The sequence below is a fragment of the Dama dama genome, chromosome 13 (assembly GCF_033118175.1).
Source record: "Dama dama isolate Ldn47 chromosome 13, ASM3311817v1, whole genome shotgun sequence".
In the NCBI taxonomy this organism is placed as follows: Eukaryota; Metazoa; Chordata; class Mammalia; order Artiodactyla; family Cervidae; genus Dama; species Dama dama.
In genome coordinates this window covers 21455825-21471713 of record NC_083693.1, presented here as the reverse complement: position 1 = coordinate 21471713, position 15889 = coordinate 21455825, and the positions used below count along the sequence as shown (strand labels likewise).

The window sequence follows — 15889 nt, the reverse complement described above, 5'->3', positions numbered from 1 at the left end:
ATATAGGTCTGTTCAGCTATTCTGTTTCTTCTCATATCTGTTTGTGTATCATTTTCTCAGAGTGTGTCCATTTTAAATTTTCTACTTTTTGACATAAAGTTGTTTATATAAAAAAAATCCTCTTATCGTCGATGACAGTAGAATCTGGCATTGTCCACTTCTTTATGTTTAAAATTGTGTTTTCCCTTCTTCTTGACAGTCATTTATCAATTATATTATTCTTTAGCAAGAACTGTTACCTTTGTTAATCTCCCTGTTGCCTGTTTTCTTTTCCATTAATTACTACTCTTATCTTTATTACTTTCTTCTACTTTCTTCGAGATTAATTTACTATTCTTATTTTAACTTTTTAAGATGGATTGTTAGATCATTTATTTTCAGTCTTTCTGTTTTCCTAACATAAGCATTTATAGTGCCTACACTTTCCTAGGTGCTTAGCTCTATGCCAAACATTTTGGCACTGATATTCATTATTAATTCACATTTAGTAAAAACTTGTTTTTTAATTACTGTTTTTATTTGTTTCTTGACGTGAAGTATATTGCTTAATTTCGAAGTATATGAAGGTTTTCTACCTATCTTTTTGCTCCTGGCTTTTAACTGTATTGTTTTATGGTCAGAAAATAGAGACCTAAGTGAGCACGTTTTTGCCGTTCCACAGTCTAATATTCACTATTACTTTTAGCATCTTCCCAGTCAGTTCAGGAACCCTCTTTGTCTATGTTCTGTATCTCTTCTTTTTGACATCTGTCTTTCTACTCTTTGTGATGCCTTTTAAGTCCTTTCCTGGGCTGCCCTGCACGACTCTGTTTTCTGTGATATTTAAAATCCTGTTTAATCCATGCATGGAGGTCTTAACTTTAATCACTGTGTTTCTTTTTAAAGTTTTACTTGCTTTGTTTTCAAATCTTCTTGGTCATTTTTTACAATCTCGTCCTTGACCATATTTTTAAGCCTTTGTTTTATGACTTCTAAAGTATTAAGCATTATTATTTAATGTGTTATGTTTGCTTTCAATATTTGAGGTCTTCTATTTGGGGTTTTGCTATTACTTATAGCTCTTACTCATGATGCTGTGTATCCATTTATATTTTACTGTTTTAACTATGAGCTCACATTCCATGTGTGTATGTGTGTGTGTGTGGAGTATACTCAGATATATGGGTTGATAATGCATTTCCTTAGAGAAGATTACTGCTCTAGTCACTTTGGGGTGATTCAACCTGGAATCTCTTTTTTTAATTAAATTTTTGCTGAGGTTTTTTTAAAGTATACTGGTAGTATAAACTTGGTTGATAAATCCTGGTACCAGCATCATGACACAGAGAATTCTTTGCATCTATTTATATATGGTAGATTTGTTTTCCCTTCTTTTCATCCTTTTCCAGTCTGTCTTTCTACTTGTCTCTCTCAATTCATCCTTACCCTGAATATATAAGTTTTATGCATTGTTCTTCTACTTGAATCTTATTTTGTGGAAACCCTAGGCTATATGTATCTTCTGCCCCCCACACAGTTAACAGATATAGAAGTTCAAAATTTTAATATCTGGCAGAAATTATTAGAGTGAAATTGACTTCGGAAGTTGGTAACCTCCAGAATTCTTGCAATACATTATCTTTTACACTCTATTGTTTCCTTATTTTTAAGTCAGTTTAGTGGTAACTTTCTCATTTTTTTTTCAAGATACTAAAACTATTTGTCTATGATTTTATTCAGATATTATTTAATACTGAGGCTATTTTCTTTTTTAACTACTTACAAATCATACTGCATCAGACATTAATGTACCATCTCTGCATCCTTGTGCAAAGATATTTGCAGGTTAAATTTCTTGCCCTGGCATAAAGGGGCAGTTATGGATTCCATAACATTTTCACAAGTATTGTAAAGTTGCCTCCTAAGAAGTTCTACTATGGAAGAGAATAGTCAGGAATGGACCTACATATATGCAGAAGTTTTGATGAACTTGGTAGTGTAAAATCTATAATTTTTATCTTTAAGAACTATAAACAAGGTTTTTTAAAAGACAAGGTAACAAACTGAAAGTGTTTGCAACAAATATGACAAAGAACTGATTTCTTAAGTTTCCAAAGAGATTTTATTTGAGGAAAATATCCAGCAACAAAGTTCTAGGGAAAACAGATAGGTAGTAACTTCTTTGTGTGTGGTTAAAATATGCAAGAAAATAGAGCTAACTATTTTTTTTAATAAACTTAAGGTAAAAATTTAATTTGAATACTAAGCTATCTTTCATGTGTTACCAGAGCTATTTTTTTAAAACTTATTTTTAATTGGAGGATAATCAGTTTACAGTGTTGTGTTGGTTTCTGCTACACAACAGCAGTGATGAGTGCAGAAACACTACGCAACAGTGAATCAGCCATAGGTACACTTATGTCTCTCCCTTGGACCTCCCTCCTACCCCGGACCCTACCCCACCCCCTGGGTTATCACGGAGTGCTTGGGCTGAGCTCCCTGCGTTACACCGCAACTGCCCACTAGCTGTCTGTTTTACATATGGTAATGTACATGAAGAGCTGAGTATGTTAAATGCCAGTTCCTGTTTAATTCTAGCAAAACTCTATGCTGTGGGTATTATTATTCCCATTCTGTGGCGAAGAAGTTATTGCTCAGATTGAAAGACTTTGCTGTCTTTCTCAGCTTTTCAGAGATAGAGCCTGAACTCAAATCCATGCTAGTTTGCTTGTAAATTTTCTTAAGTACTTTCTTAAATAGTTGCCCCTGGCAAGGATATAAGCTGAATATCACTGAGAATCGAAATGACCAACAATCATATTAAAATGTGTTCAACCTTGCTTATAATTTAAAGACATGAGATAGCAAACACACACACATGCATATGTAGTATTGTATCTCCCCATAGGCAATCTTTAACAAGAGATTGAGGCGTGAGTTGATTTCTCCTATATTTTTCTATTTTTTATTGAGTAGAGTTAATTTACAATGTTATGCATGCATATATATGTCTCTGTATATATGTATTTTTTTCAGATTATTTTCCATTATAGGTTAATATAACATACTGAGTATACTTCCCTGTGCTATATAGTAAGTCCTTGTTTCCTTGTTTTATTTATAGTATTTTGTATATGTTAATCCCCAATCCTTACTTCAGCCTTGATTTGCTCATCTGTAAGAGGGAGATAATCCTTACTTGAAAGAATTATTGTTAAGCATTACAATCTCTCTCTCTCTGTATATATATATATATCGTAGGATAGTGACACCTACTAAGTGCCCAATAACTATTATAAGCTGCTATGCCCAAATCCCCTGATATGCCCCCCCCCAAAAAAAGACAACAGAAATAAATCTTTCGTCTCTTTTATTCCTAGCCCAGGGCAAAGGGTCAATAGACAGACATATTAAGTGAAGATACCTGGAAGAATACTCTAGACACTCATGAGCTCTCATCAAGGCACTGCGTTTAATGACTACTTTCTAGGATTCTGCAAGGATTTCCACAGTACATTCAGTCCCACATCTCATACTCTAGATCTCAAGTCAAAACAGGCACTAGACAGGACAAAAGGAGCCAGGGTCCCATGAAAATGATATGCGGCAACATTCCCTGTGTTATCGGTGGGTTGGTGGTGTAATGGTTTATAGCCAGAAGCTCCGTAGCCCATTTCAGGGCATCATTACCCTTCTGGAGTCAACGAGTCTGGAAATTCTAAATATAAGTTATTAGAAAAACACAAGAGCACTGTAATAATAGCCTCCCGTCTCTAAATATTTACTGGCAAGCATGTGTTAATTGAGAGAGAAATATTGACTTTGAAGTGACCTAACTCACCTTTCATTTTGAAGCTCTGCGTTCACAGAGCCACATGACAATATTGCAGTGTTTAATCACTTTTGAGAGTCTGAGTTTTCTCTTAAGTACTGTCGGTTCCAGGAAGGCAGAGTCACCAAGATCCAGATGAGCTGAATGGCAATTGGTCTGCGACCTTCACCTCAAAACTGTTTTCCAGTGTCCAATCATTCTGGCAGACTTTTATATCCCAGTTTTGAGAAGCAACTCCTCCAATAGACCTTTTCTCATGTGTATAACTAAGAAATAAAAACATGGCAAAATGAACCTACTGCTTTTCCTGAGCATCAGAGACAGTGACATGTGTGTGGTTTGTCTGCAGCACGTTTAACTGGACGGTCCCGTTCCTTTCATTCCTGGCCTGTTTGATACTGGCGGTTGCCACCGTCACACTGTATTTCATTCCACTCCGGTACATCATTTTAATCTGGGGTAAGTTTGGCACGGTCCTTTTGCTAGCAATCAATTCCAGGTAAGAACCAATTACTCATTTTTAAGTGCAGCTATAAACTTTAAATGTGCTTTTGTTGGCAATTAAACGAGATTAAGAAAAGCATTTGGGGGTCAAAAACTTCCAGGACCTCCCTGAAAAGGCCAGTGGCATGAACGGTCAGCATAGATACTTATAGGCCTCTTGCATAATTGCAATCAAATAAAAATGTGATTGTGCATGCTATTTCCCTTTGGGCTTCCAGAGTCATAAATACTCCTGAATAATATACTGTTGTGGCCCAGTAACTTTCAGGAAATGCTGTTATTCAAACAGCAAACACCTGCATCTTGCCCTGTATGTTATATAAAAGTAGATCTAGCCACTGCTAGGCTGCTCCTGACATTTCATCTCCCCTGGAAGGAAAAAAATAACCTAACCCAATATTTAAAACCAGAAGCAGTGAGGTGAAAGGGAGTGACCCACAGTGACCACCTAACCAGTGCCTCACAGGGAAGGGAAAGGTATTACTTACCAGGGGAAATGGTAAGCCTATATAAAGTTCAGCTGCTTTTTAAAGAGTAGAAACAAAAATGGCACGCTGGAAATAAATTTCAGGACTTGACTTACTACTCAAGCTTAGAAACTGGAAAAATTACAAGCAGCTTTGTGAATATTTGTGTCTGTTGCTGCGTGGGCACTGGGTTGATATAAGAAGAGTGCATTGCAGTTAATTAACTAAGCAATCACCCCTCTTCTGGAAGAATCTCTCACTTCTGGTTTTCCATGGCTTGGCTCCTGTAACCATTTCTCAATTCTTAACCATAGTCATCTCTAGGGATCTGCAGGTGTTAAGAGGTTCAGGCAAGCTACAGATACGTGTGTTGAGGTGCATTCCTCTTTAAGCAAAAGCTGAAAGCCTGAAATGCTGGGGTGAGGGGGAGCTATAAAATATTTCTAAAACCACTAATTGTAGATAGACCATTTCCAAAGAGAATCCACAAAGGTAGAATCCTGCTGATGAGAAAGGCCAAACCCGGACATGACGAAATGGGAAAAGTCATAGGAAAACTAGAATAACTCATAACATTTCAGAAATAGAGCATAATCCCTTCAGTCTCTGTTTTGTCCAGGAAGTGAAAATTCTATCACATAAAGTTTCTCTCCTTTGTAAAAAGCCCAAGAAAAGGAAAAGATTTTCTAACTTCCTCTTCAGGGGTCCATTTTAATACTGGGCGATGCTCACTATTTGAGAAAGATCTCATATCCACGCTTAGTTTTCGTTCCTCTGTTTTAGCACATTGGCCCATATTTGACCCTTAGGAGAGGGAACATGGAGCTTCTCAGGGGCCCATTGGTTAAGAAGGACTATGTATTTTATAAGAAGCGTTTTCTTGAATACTCATATACTGAATGTTATCTGTATAGACTGAATAATCTCATTCTTTCTTTCTTTTTTTGTACTAGTTTCTCAGTCCATTTACTCTCCACATTTAAAACACAGATCTTGAAACTCTTTTTGATCTGTCCCTAATGAGAATTCGATCCAAAATTACAGTCATTTGGCCAATGTTTGCCTCATTTTTAAGATGATGTAAGACGATGGTCTTTAAGATGATGGTCAGCTTGGTAAATACCATTGCCCATTATTTCTTCATCCTTCTGGTAGAGAATGCTTTCCTGCACCTCACCCTAGAAGAAGAAGACTATACTGTATTTCTTCCTTAGGTTGTCCATTTAGGGATTCCAATCCCTCTTTCAATTTACTCCTAATCCCTTTGACCTCTAGTTTTATCCTCCAAGTTCTTGACAGCTTTCAACATCAACTTTTTGCATCTACTTAATGAGACATTGTTCTATTTATTGTTCAGCTTATGGATTGAAATTATGAAATAGCATGGAGTTTGTGATGCTCTCCTGTACTGAAAGTAATCCTTTGAGCTTTATATTGTCTCATTTGTTAGTTTTAGATTCTAGACAGAGGTTTATAGTTTATTGATAGAGTTTACCGTAGATAATGTAGTCAAAAGCTATGACCATCACATCATCTCTTGCCTCTTCTCATTATCTAAAACCTGCTGTACTATCATGGAATATATTATGCCCTCCTATTAGGACTTATTATTTTGCAAGACAAGTTAGTTATTAGCTAGCACAGACCCAGGGCTTTCCTTTGCACATCTCTTACATGATCATATTCTTGGCAGAGAATTTAGCATGTAGAAGGAAACTCTATATGTCTTGAATTTCTGTTGTTCCCTTTAATCTTATTAAGGCTCAGAAGACTATTTATTTATTTTTTTCAGGATGGAAATGAAAAAAAAATTATTTTCATTGTCAAACTGTTTGTAGTAGTAAATTAATTTAAAATAATAAAAAATGTTCAATAGTAGAGAAATGATTTAAGCACATTATGGTAAATTTACCCAAGGTACACAGTAAAAATTATGTTTGGGGGGAAAATGATTATATGATGATATTAAATTATATTACATTATGATGTATTTTTATGATACATTTACATTATGATTTTTGTTGTTTAGTCAATAAGTTATGTGTCTGACTCTTTTGCAACCCCATGGACTGTAGCCTGCCTGGCTCCTCTGTCCTTGGGATTTCCCAGGCAAGAATACTAGAGTTGTTAAGCATTCCCTTCTCCAGGGGATCTTCCTGACCCAGGGATCAAACTGGTGTCTCCTGGATTGGCAGACAGATTCTTTAACTCTGAGCCACCAACGAAATCTATATTATATTACATTATGTTTTTAATAAGGATATTTTGTATCCATGTATAGTGTGTTCACATATATGTTGAATGTACCTATATTATATAACAGACATGTTTGTATTTATTTTGACATTCATTGTGAGCAGCCCACTTAATACGAGGCAAGACCTTTTACTCTTTGAATATGATTCATGTTATAAATGCACAGCTGAAGGATTACAAAAAAAAGAAAGACTTTCTTATTCTAAGTTACTTACTCATTTTCACTGAGCCCTAAAATTGATAGATAAAAATCTTCAAAATTTTTGTTCACTGTTTTTAACCTTTTGGAACAAAATTATTTAACTCTATGTTCCTCCAGAGTTACATACATATTCCACTATATTTCTGTATTCTTTACATCCAAATAACATTTTTATATAAATATTTCTTAAATAGCACAATTATTTAACATAAACCTATGAAAATAGCCTAATTTCATGATGACCATGGGATATATTCCTTGATTCACCAACTTCATTGTAAGGTTTTAAAGGGCAAGATACTTTCTGTCCTCTTTACCATGTAATTCCTAGTGAAGCTACACAAAGGTAATAGATCTTTGATGAGTACTTCGCAAATATTTTATGAGTGGATAATTCTGCAAGTTTAATACCTATGATCTCATAGATGTCATTTTTTTGAGCCTGTCACCTCTCTTATTTGGCAGTATAGTTTTTGAAAATTAAAAGTGGTTTTAGAGGGATATCTAGAATTTTCTCTAGGAAACTGTAAATTTTCGGTACTGAATTTCAGTAATTTATTTGTTGTATGTATTTCTAGAAGGCAAGGCACCTTTGAGGATTAGATCCCATGTAGGTTTTCTGTATCTTTTGGAAGGTTTCCCATATTCCTTCCATTCTGTTCTTCATCATAGATGCTCTAAATATAGTTTTCAGTTCTGATCTGAGCCACTTCTGGTTTTCTCAAGTAGATTAAGAACTCCCCAAGCCAGATTTTGAGCATCTTAAAAGAAATTATGACTTATTTAACTCTGTGTCTCCATTTGATAGCACAGTGATCTTACATGTAAGACTCTGAGAGTCTGACACAGGAGCACGCAGGGACCCTCTGCCCCACCTCACCCCCCCTCACCGGCATGCTGCAGTCAGGTCACATGCCGGCCATTCATACAAGGTTGTATGTGACTCAGTTCCCGCGGTTATTCCCTGCTGACCACACGTGCAAAGCAGCCATGCAGTTCTTCCTCTCATTCTCCTTTTTTCTGTTTTTTTTTTTTAAACTGGAGGGATCTTTCCAATCTACTGATCTATTCTATGATCATTAAATGATAATGTTTTTCCCACATGTTAATCCCTGGATTGAAATTCCACTTTCTTTGTCTAAAGGAAAACAGAATAAAAATTCACAGCATATATGCTCTATTTGTATTGTTTAGATTAAAAGAATCTAAAGGTACCTGCTACGGGAGGTACCAACTTCCAGACTGGGTGTGTGATAACATGCTGCCAGCGTAAATACTCTGCCATCACCACCTTCTTTATTTTCGTGGCTTATTGACATATACAGTCATGATGGTAGCCCTCTTCCTTGTAGGGAAACTCCAGATTTTAGAATGCTTTGTGATTCTCCTTTCAACCCATGGAGCTATGTAAGGCAGGCCTCTGTTATTCAAAATTTAATATAAGAAATCTAAGACAGATTAAGTAAAGTGTATGAAACCACGCAACTAGTAATACACGGTGAAGCCAGACTGAGACCCAGCTACGTCTGTCCCCACACCCTTCTTACTTGCCCCGCTGCTCTTCAGAGATGACCAAGCAATCTCTGCTGCCGTGTTGACACCCGCTTTCACACAGTAGACAATACGGTAGAATTACTGACTTTTGAGCCTGCGACACCTTAAAAAGATAAGGTGTGGTTTTGTAGCATGCAGTCTGAGTTCCGTATAATTTTCAGTCTAACGAAGTTTTTCAAACAGAGACTGTCGGAGTGCTTTGTGGACTTCCTTCTGCCCTTGTTGGTGCATTTGAGCTACTGGGCAGGTTTATAATCTTCTCAGTGACTAAGAATGCAGTGTTTTGATCAGCAGTGATATTATCCCTGCCTGGCTGTTCATTGTAAAGACTCCAGATGCTCACACTATATATAATTAACAATAGAAGATATATCTCTTCTCAATACGTCTTTGTCTCCCTTCGTCATTTTGCCTTGTCTGTTTTCTTTTGCCAAGAAGCCCATGCTACAATTAAATGTCTTTAGAATAACACAGTGGAGAGTGTTTTAAAGGAACACTGGGGGAAATTTTAGCTAGAAACATGAAGCTGGCTGTGGGGGCAGAGAAAAAGGGAAGGCACAGACAGGCTTTGACTTGAGATAAAGGGGGTTATTTGCAGGAAGTCTTCCCCGGCCCAGTCAACAAGCCACCCTTGACTTAGGAACATGTCTGGCTTCCATTTGCCAAGTGGATGTAAATCTGACCCTCTTAAAGAAGCCATCAGGACCTCGGCATTGTGTCAGGTATGGTGGCATGCAGAAAGTCCAGTTCTTAGATGAAAGCGAAGTAATATTTAATGAAAGAAGAAAAACATCAAACCTTTTCTGTGTTGTGGACTGTTGAATAGGTAATCTTACCTTGACTTGGGCATCAGCGCTAGTGGGAGAGCACACAGTGAGCACGCAGTGTTGTGGGGGTTGATGAGGACCTAGTTATGGTCCTTGACAAGCAAGCGTTCTGTAGCCAGACTTCAGGAGGCCACCTTGTCTTTCTGCTTCTAAAACACAGCACGAAATACAGTTTGTGAGCTCTGGCTATACACGCACACCCCTGCCCCTCGAAAGAGCTCTGAGGAACAGAGTAAGAGGCCAAGCTTGTGGAGAGGTGCCTCCCTCTGGGGAGGGAACTCTGGGCAGAGCTTGTCCTGGATGTGCCCATGTGCCCCCACCAAGGACAGCTTAAATGTCTCAGTTCAATCGCTCAGTCATGTCTGACTCTTTGTGACCACATGGACCGCAGCACACCAGGCCTCCCCGTCCATCACCAACTCCCGGGGTTTACCCAAACTCATGTCCATTGAGTCGGTGATTTAAATGTCTCACCCCCTTCTAATTACCGATGTCCTGAATCAGCACGACTCCATGGCCTAGCCAAACCCACACACCAGCGCTGTGGTCCATAAATTAAGCTAGCAACCATAGTAAGATAATTTTCCAATAATAACTTTTCACAGTTTTCTGCAGCATCAAAGTACGACCAACATTCAAGTTCTGTTCTGCAGCGAGAGAAGGAAAACCTGTGAAAATGAGTTGGAAGGGGGGAGATAGATTTCTTGCGGGTTCTTTTTAACAACAACAACAACAAAAAAAAAAACAGCTCCCACCCTCCAGCTCCCACTGCTGCCTTTGGTCCTCAGCTCCCAAGCAGAGACTTGTTTGGGCTAATGAAGGCCTTTTCCCATCTGGGACATTCGTTTTCCTAGGCGAGGAGGCTGTTAATCAGCGTCGTCCAAAAAAACCAATGAGCTCCACGGTTTTAGTGTGTGTTTCTGCCACCCTGCTGCTGGGACTGTAATGGGATTTTCACAGCTGAAGAAGGCACAGCCCCTCTCCAACGATCCCCCCCTTTCTCCCTCCAAGAAAAGACATTTCTGAATGATTCCACATGACAGCAACGGGTACATGACTTGAGATCCAGTGATTATTTTCACACTAATTTTTACTTGTGAATGCTTCTCCTCCCCCAGTCAGGTGAGTTTTTAAAGATGGGTAGACAAATGGAGAGATCAACAGACAAAAAGATCTCCCGATATGTCTATTTTCCAGGCATAAACAAATTCACTAAGAAGCTTCGAAACCCCTATGCCATCGACAATAATGAGCTTCTGGACTTCCTCTCCAGGGTACCATCTGATGTGCAAAAGGTACGTAATGAACGGTCACCACCAACCGGGGCCCCAACCCCAAAGTCTGGCCTGCCCCCACCAACCCCCAGGCCAGAGGAGCAGGGGGCTGTGCTTGTGTGAGTCACTGAGATAATGAATCGGAAATCCTTCAAGAGGCCTGGCTGGCAGAGAGGTGGCCAGCAAAACCTTTGTCCAAAGCATGAGATGATGGGGGAAAATTATCCTGAAAAAGACTACTTAAGAATGATCTGGAACTCACGCTGCGAGGCTGCAGTGCAGAGAGGTTTGTCCTTTTTCTGACTGCTTGCCTCCCCAAAGAGGGTCAGATAGGCTCAGCAAGTGGGAACACAGGAAACCCAGAGCCGGGGGGAGGCCTGCCCATTTTCCTCCTCTCCCCGATGGCAGGCGTTCTCCAGGAAGTAGGGGACAAGAGGATTATTCTTTTGATCCTTGTTTGCCCCGATTATCTCCCGGGCCTCCCCCCTCTCCCCTTCTGTCTGAAGACTTAAGAGATTCTGAGGACAGCTCCCACTTACTCTAATGCACATAAAGGCAGAGATGGCGTGCGATCATTTGAGATTAATCGGAAGTGTTACTCACAGGTAACGGTCCCTTAGTCCAGCAGTGTCCCGTTTCTGTGGATACGTAGAGATTAAGCAAGGCAACAGCACTAGAAAGTTTAGAGCAGCCTAATTCAGGCCCCTGCTGATCAGGCTGGTGTAAACCCAGAGGAGGGTAGGGCAGGCAAAGGTAAATATCTCTCTAAAGGAGAACAGGTCATAGAATAGATAGTTGGGGAGACAGTGGCATCAAACATCATCGGGACGATCAAAGACGCAATCTGTTATTATGTGAGAGAATCCCAAATCAAACATTAATTTCATCCTCAGGCCAGTGTACCGTAATTCATTTCCCAGCACCTCCGGGTGGAGTGCAGAGATGTAGGGTTGACAGGCGCTTCTTTCCCCTTCATTCTGAGTTCTAGAGATTAAAATAGACCCTGTGTTGCTTTTTTTCCTTTAGCCTTCATTTAATGATATAATTATCTATTAAAATAAATTCTATTAATATGAATTACTGGTTAACATTGCATTACAGGATTGTAAAAGAGTAACTTGGCCTCTGTTTGTTTTGCCTTGAAGATTGACAGGCATATCATCCCCTTGGGGACCTTCACAAAACAGCTCTAAGGAAAGCATGCCTTTTTCACATATCTGCTTTCCACCAAGTGTAGCTCAGCTTATGTGATGGGGTAGGATGTCCCTGGGGAATTTGGCACAAATACTCAAAATAGTGAGCACATGTGGTCTGTAATACAGTACTTTGCACAAAGCCATTCCACAGTCAGCCTATCCAAGCCCACACACCAAAGCAATGTGATTGCAGTGTACCATCACTTGGGTTACAATGCATTTGTGCCTGCATCCTTGAAAGGAAATTCCCAGCAAGGCCCCCCTAAGGACTGTCTGTGCACAGTTTGGGGACCAACCCTCAGCGAGGTCATCCAGTTGGCGCTGGCACGAAGACTGAGGATGCAACAAAAGAGCATTCGAGGGAGATGCCCGGGAAGCTAGTGAGATCTGCGTGTATCTCCAAGAACACTTGGTAATAACACAATAGGCAGTTTGCCACTGGGGACTCCCCACGTGCTCATGTTTGTCGCAGATGTTTTAGCCATTATACTGTAAATGAAATCCATTTTGAAGAGAAATCTTTATTAGTCTGGGGCTGGTATCCATTTCAACATTCTTTCCCTCTCTGGCAAAAGAAATGGATATAATTGGCAGAAGTTTTTTTTCCCCCAAGATTTTAGATACTTCGAAATGAATAATTCGTAGTAAGTTGCTGTATCATATACTAAGATAAACATTCCCAAGGGGCCATTATTAAACTCTTTCCTGGTCGAACGCGGGCACACACAGAACTGAAATCTAGCAATGCCCCGAGAGCAGGTAGAAACCCATGCATCTCATTAGAAAAATCTGCTTTTAATATTTTGGTTTCAAGAAATGATGCATGACTCTTCAAATCCTTCCTGCAATTAATCCCTCCATGTTCCTGTGTTTAGAAAATGATTCATTACCTTTGAACCTTCCTGCCTTTGCCGTGCCGTGTCCTCGGGGAGCCATTAACACACGGTGGTGAGCTAGGGTTACCTAACCGCCAGCGCCCCGTCTGTCTGTTTTCACAGGTGCAGTACACGGAGTTGAAGCCGGGCAGCAGCCAGAGCCCAGTTCGGAAGAAGCGCAACGCGCTCTAGCACACACACTGACTGTGGACGCCAGCAGCCGATGGCGTGTTGGACGGATGAGACCCGGTTCTCTGTCGTTCGGTGGCAGCCGTGGTGTCTTTCTGAGATGCGTGCCGTGTGGAGCCGTCTTTACCCTCCCCGTCTTCACGGCATAGATGCACGTGCCCATGGGCGCATCCTTGTACAGGGGTAATCGGCTTGCGTCTGGAGTCAGCCCAGCGAAAGGAAACACCCCAGAGACTGTAAAAGACCAACATCCCTTCTTCCAACAGATTAAAGCAAGCGTCCAGGGGTCTCAGCACCCTCCTTGAGAACAGCCAGGAGGCCACTTAGATGCCAGCATGACTTTGAACTTGTTTTCGCATCTCTGACAGTTTCGCATCAAGATTCAGTGACGTTCACTCGCACCCCCACCCTCCTTTCGGATGATTGTTTTTTTTTTTTTTTTTCCCTCTCTAACAAGTCCTTGATAGCCACCGTCTACCCAAATGTATATTAGAAATAGATTTTTTTAAAAATTATTACCTGGATCATCCCAGTTCTTTGGGGATCTTTCAGCCGTAACAACTAAAGATCTAGATGTAAAATTTCAGTAAGCTGCTTGGTGCTGGGTGCCAGCCTGCCTCCTGGTCCATTGCTGGCCGTGGATGCTCTAGAATGTTCTGAGAGAGCATTCGCCCAAAACGTGAAGGACTCAGTGAAAATATTTGGGTGCTTCAAATATCCATTTCTTCTGATGTTACTTTTTGCTTATTTCCCAAATGTGATCTCAGTAGTATAGCTTGAGAAAGAGGGGGAGGGGTGAATGAGTGAATTCTGAGAGTATTTAGAAAGATAGACTGAGGAGCAAGGGACCAATGAATGTGGCTGCTTATCTGAATGTTATAATCCCTTCACTTGCCTGCACTTTTAAGAAAGTAAAAATGCTGTAGCAATCCACATGGATCTTTTGTTCCTAAGCAAAATAAGCTACACATAATAAAAACATATATCTCAGAACCCCATTCCTAGAAAGGTACAGTCCCCAAAGTCTTTTTGTGTATACCATACTGTCCCATTTCACTGTAACCTCCTCCAAGTAAATATCCCAATTTTTGTGCATATATAAAATGTATGCAAGTATCTTTCTGTTCAAATGATATTTAAGTTGTAAAGACTATATTTTGTTGACACATACTTTGTATGTGCAGTTTTATATGTGTGTGTATATATATATATATGTATGTATTGTAAAGAAAAATTGAAGTAAAAAGATCTGATTCAATAGTGAGTTTTACTGGGTTTTTTGTTTTTTTTTTCTCTCTCTCTCTGGGTTGTAATTTAATAATCTTCAAACAAAATGTTTATGAAAAATGCCAAAGATTCTAAACCTTATCATCCTGTGTCTGTTTTTCTTCATATTCTATCTTCCTGGGTTGCTTTCTCACTGAGCCAGATTTCTGCATGATTTGATTTACTTCAAGTTAATGAAGCTGGCTGAAAAAGAACCTTGCAGAAATTATAAAAGCTCCAGTAAATCTCTGAGTTGTACATACAATAGATACCCAAGAACCTCTTTTGTTAAACCAGTTACTCAATCTTCTGTGTAAACAATGCCTCATTGTCTCACTCCCAACTACCATCCAGTTTATCACAGTCTGTCATTTTGTAATGACCTAAGTCAGACATTTTTAAACAGACACGTGAGATCTGATCAGTCATTTGAATGAAAACTTTCAGCAGCAAAATAACCCCTTATTTATTCAAAAGTGGAACCAATACTTTATTGTTACTCTTTTCTATAGAAACTCAAAATGAAATAATTCGCCTGAAAAGAAGGCGTCATTAGTTAGGCTTATTTCTTCTGTAGTCCGATTGGAATTTTCAGCATTGAGTTTAGGACACAAATAGCAGCTGAGATGCAAAAGCAAGGACAGAATCAACCTTTAATAACTTTGTATGGAAAACAATTGTTAATTGATTAAGTAGTTATGGGATGTTAAAAATGAATGTTATCTGCAAGTGAAATGTTAAGATTCATACAAGTTGTCAAACGCCATAGGAAAGATTTGGGGATGCTTTGTAGATAAGATTTATGGGTTATGGTCTCGTCATGTGATAATTAAACATAATTTAGTAGGAATGTTGAAAGCCAGACTAAACTCCTGGTTCTCAAGCCCATCCCCTGCCCAGCCTAGATGTCTTACAGGCATCTCTTCCTCAGCAGGTCAGGAATTTAGCATTATTCCTGTGTTCAGGACCCCGAACTCCACAACTTCCTACTAGCTTTGTTATTTCCCTTACTGGCACAGGCATCTTAAAGGTTGGGAGGCCCCTTGTTGTTGAGGTCTAAGTTGTATTCGACTCTTTTGCAAGCCCGTGGAGCACTTCTCCAGGCTCCTCTGTCCATGGGATTTTCCAAGCAAGTATACTGGAGTGGGTTGCCATTGCCTTCTCCAGGGCGTCTTCCTTGGCATCTTTTTTTTTTTTTTTTCAGTCCTCATGCCCTTTTTCCTGTCTCCCAACCTGTGCAATCTGGTAGATCCAGTGTTGGCAAGTCATCTTGTTCATTTCTGATCACAACCACCCAAGCCTCCGCCCAATCTGAGGTCTCTCTAACCTCTCGCAAGTCAAGGTAACAGTGCCAATTACTTTACGCCAGGTCAGTCTTCATTCAGACTATGATTTTCCCTTGAAACACTTTCTCCCCAGTTTCTACCAAGATTAATTCTGCCTGCCTTCAAAACATTCAAAAGTCCCC

General features: G+C 39.6%; 1 protein-coding gene across 6 annotated transcripts in view; it reads left to right on the top strand.

The window, feature by feature from the left end:
• Window positions 1–13601, top strand: part of MCTP2 (multiple C2 and transmembrane domain containing 2) — a 252157-nt gene extending 238556 nt beyond the window's left edge. For 5 of the 6 annotated variants that reach the window (XM_061158618.1, XM_061158619.1, XM_061158616.1 and 2 more), the window contains 3 exons: window positions 4161–4270; window positions 10819–10916; window positions 13090–13601. In XM_061158618.1, coding sequence (XP_061014601.1) covers window positions 4161–4270; window positions 10819–10916; window positions 13090–13158 — 277 coding nt within the window. In that variant the 3' untranslated portion in view covers window positions 13159–13601. The remainder of the gene's footprint in view (window positions 1–4160; window positions 4271–10818; window positions 10917–13089) is intronic. The other variant, XR_009695391.1, reaches the window with a different exon arrangement.
• Window positions 13602–15889: the final 2288 nt, after the last annotated feature.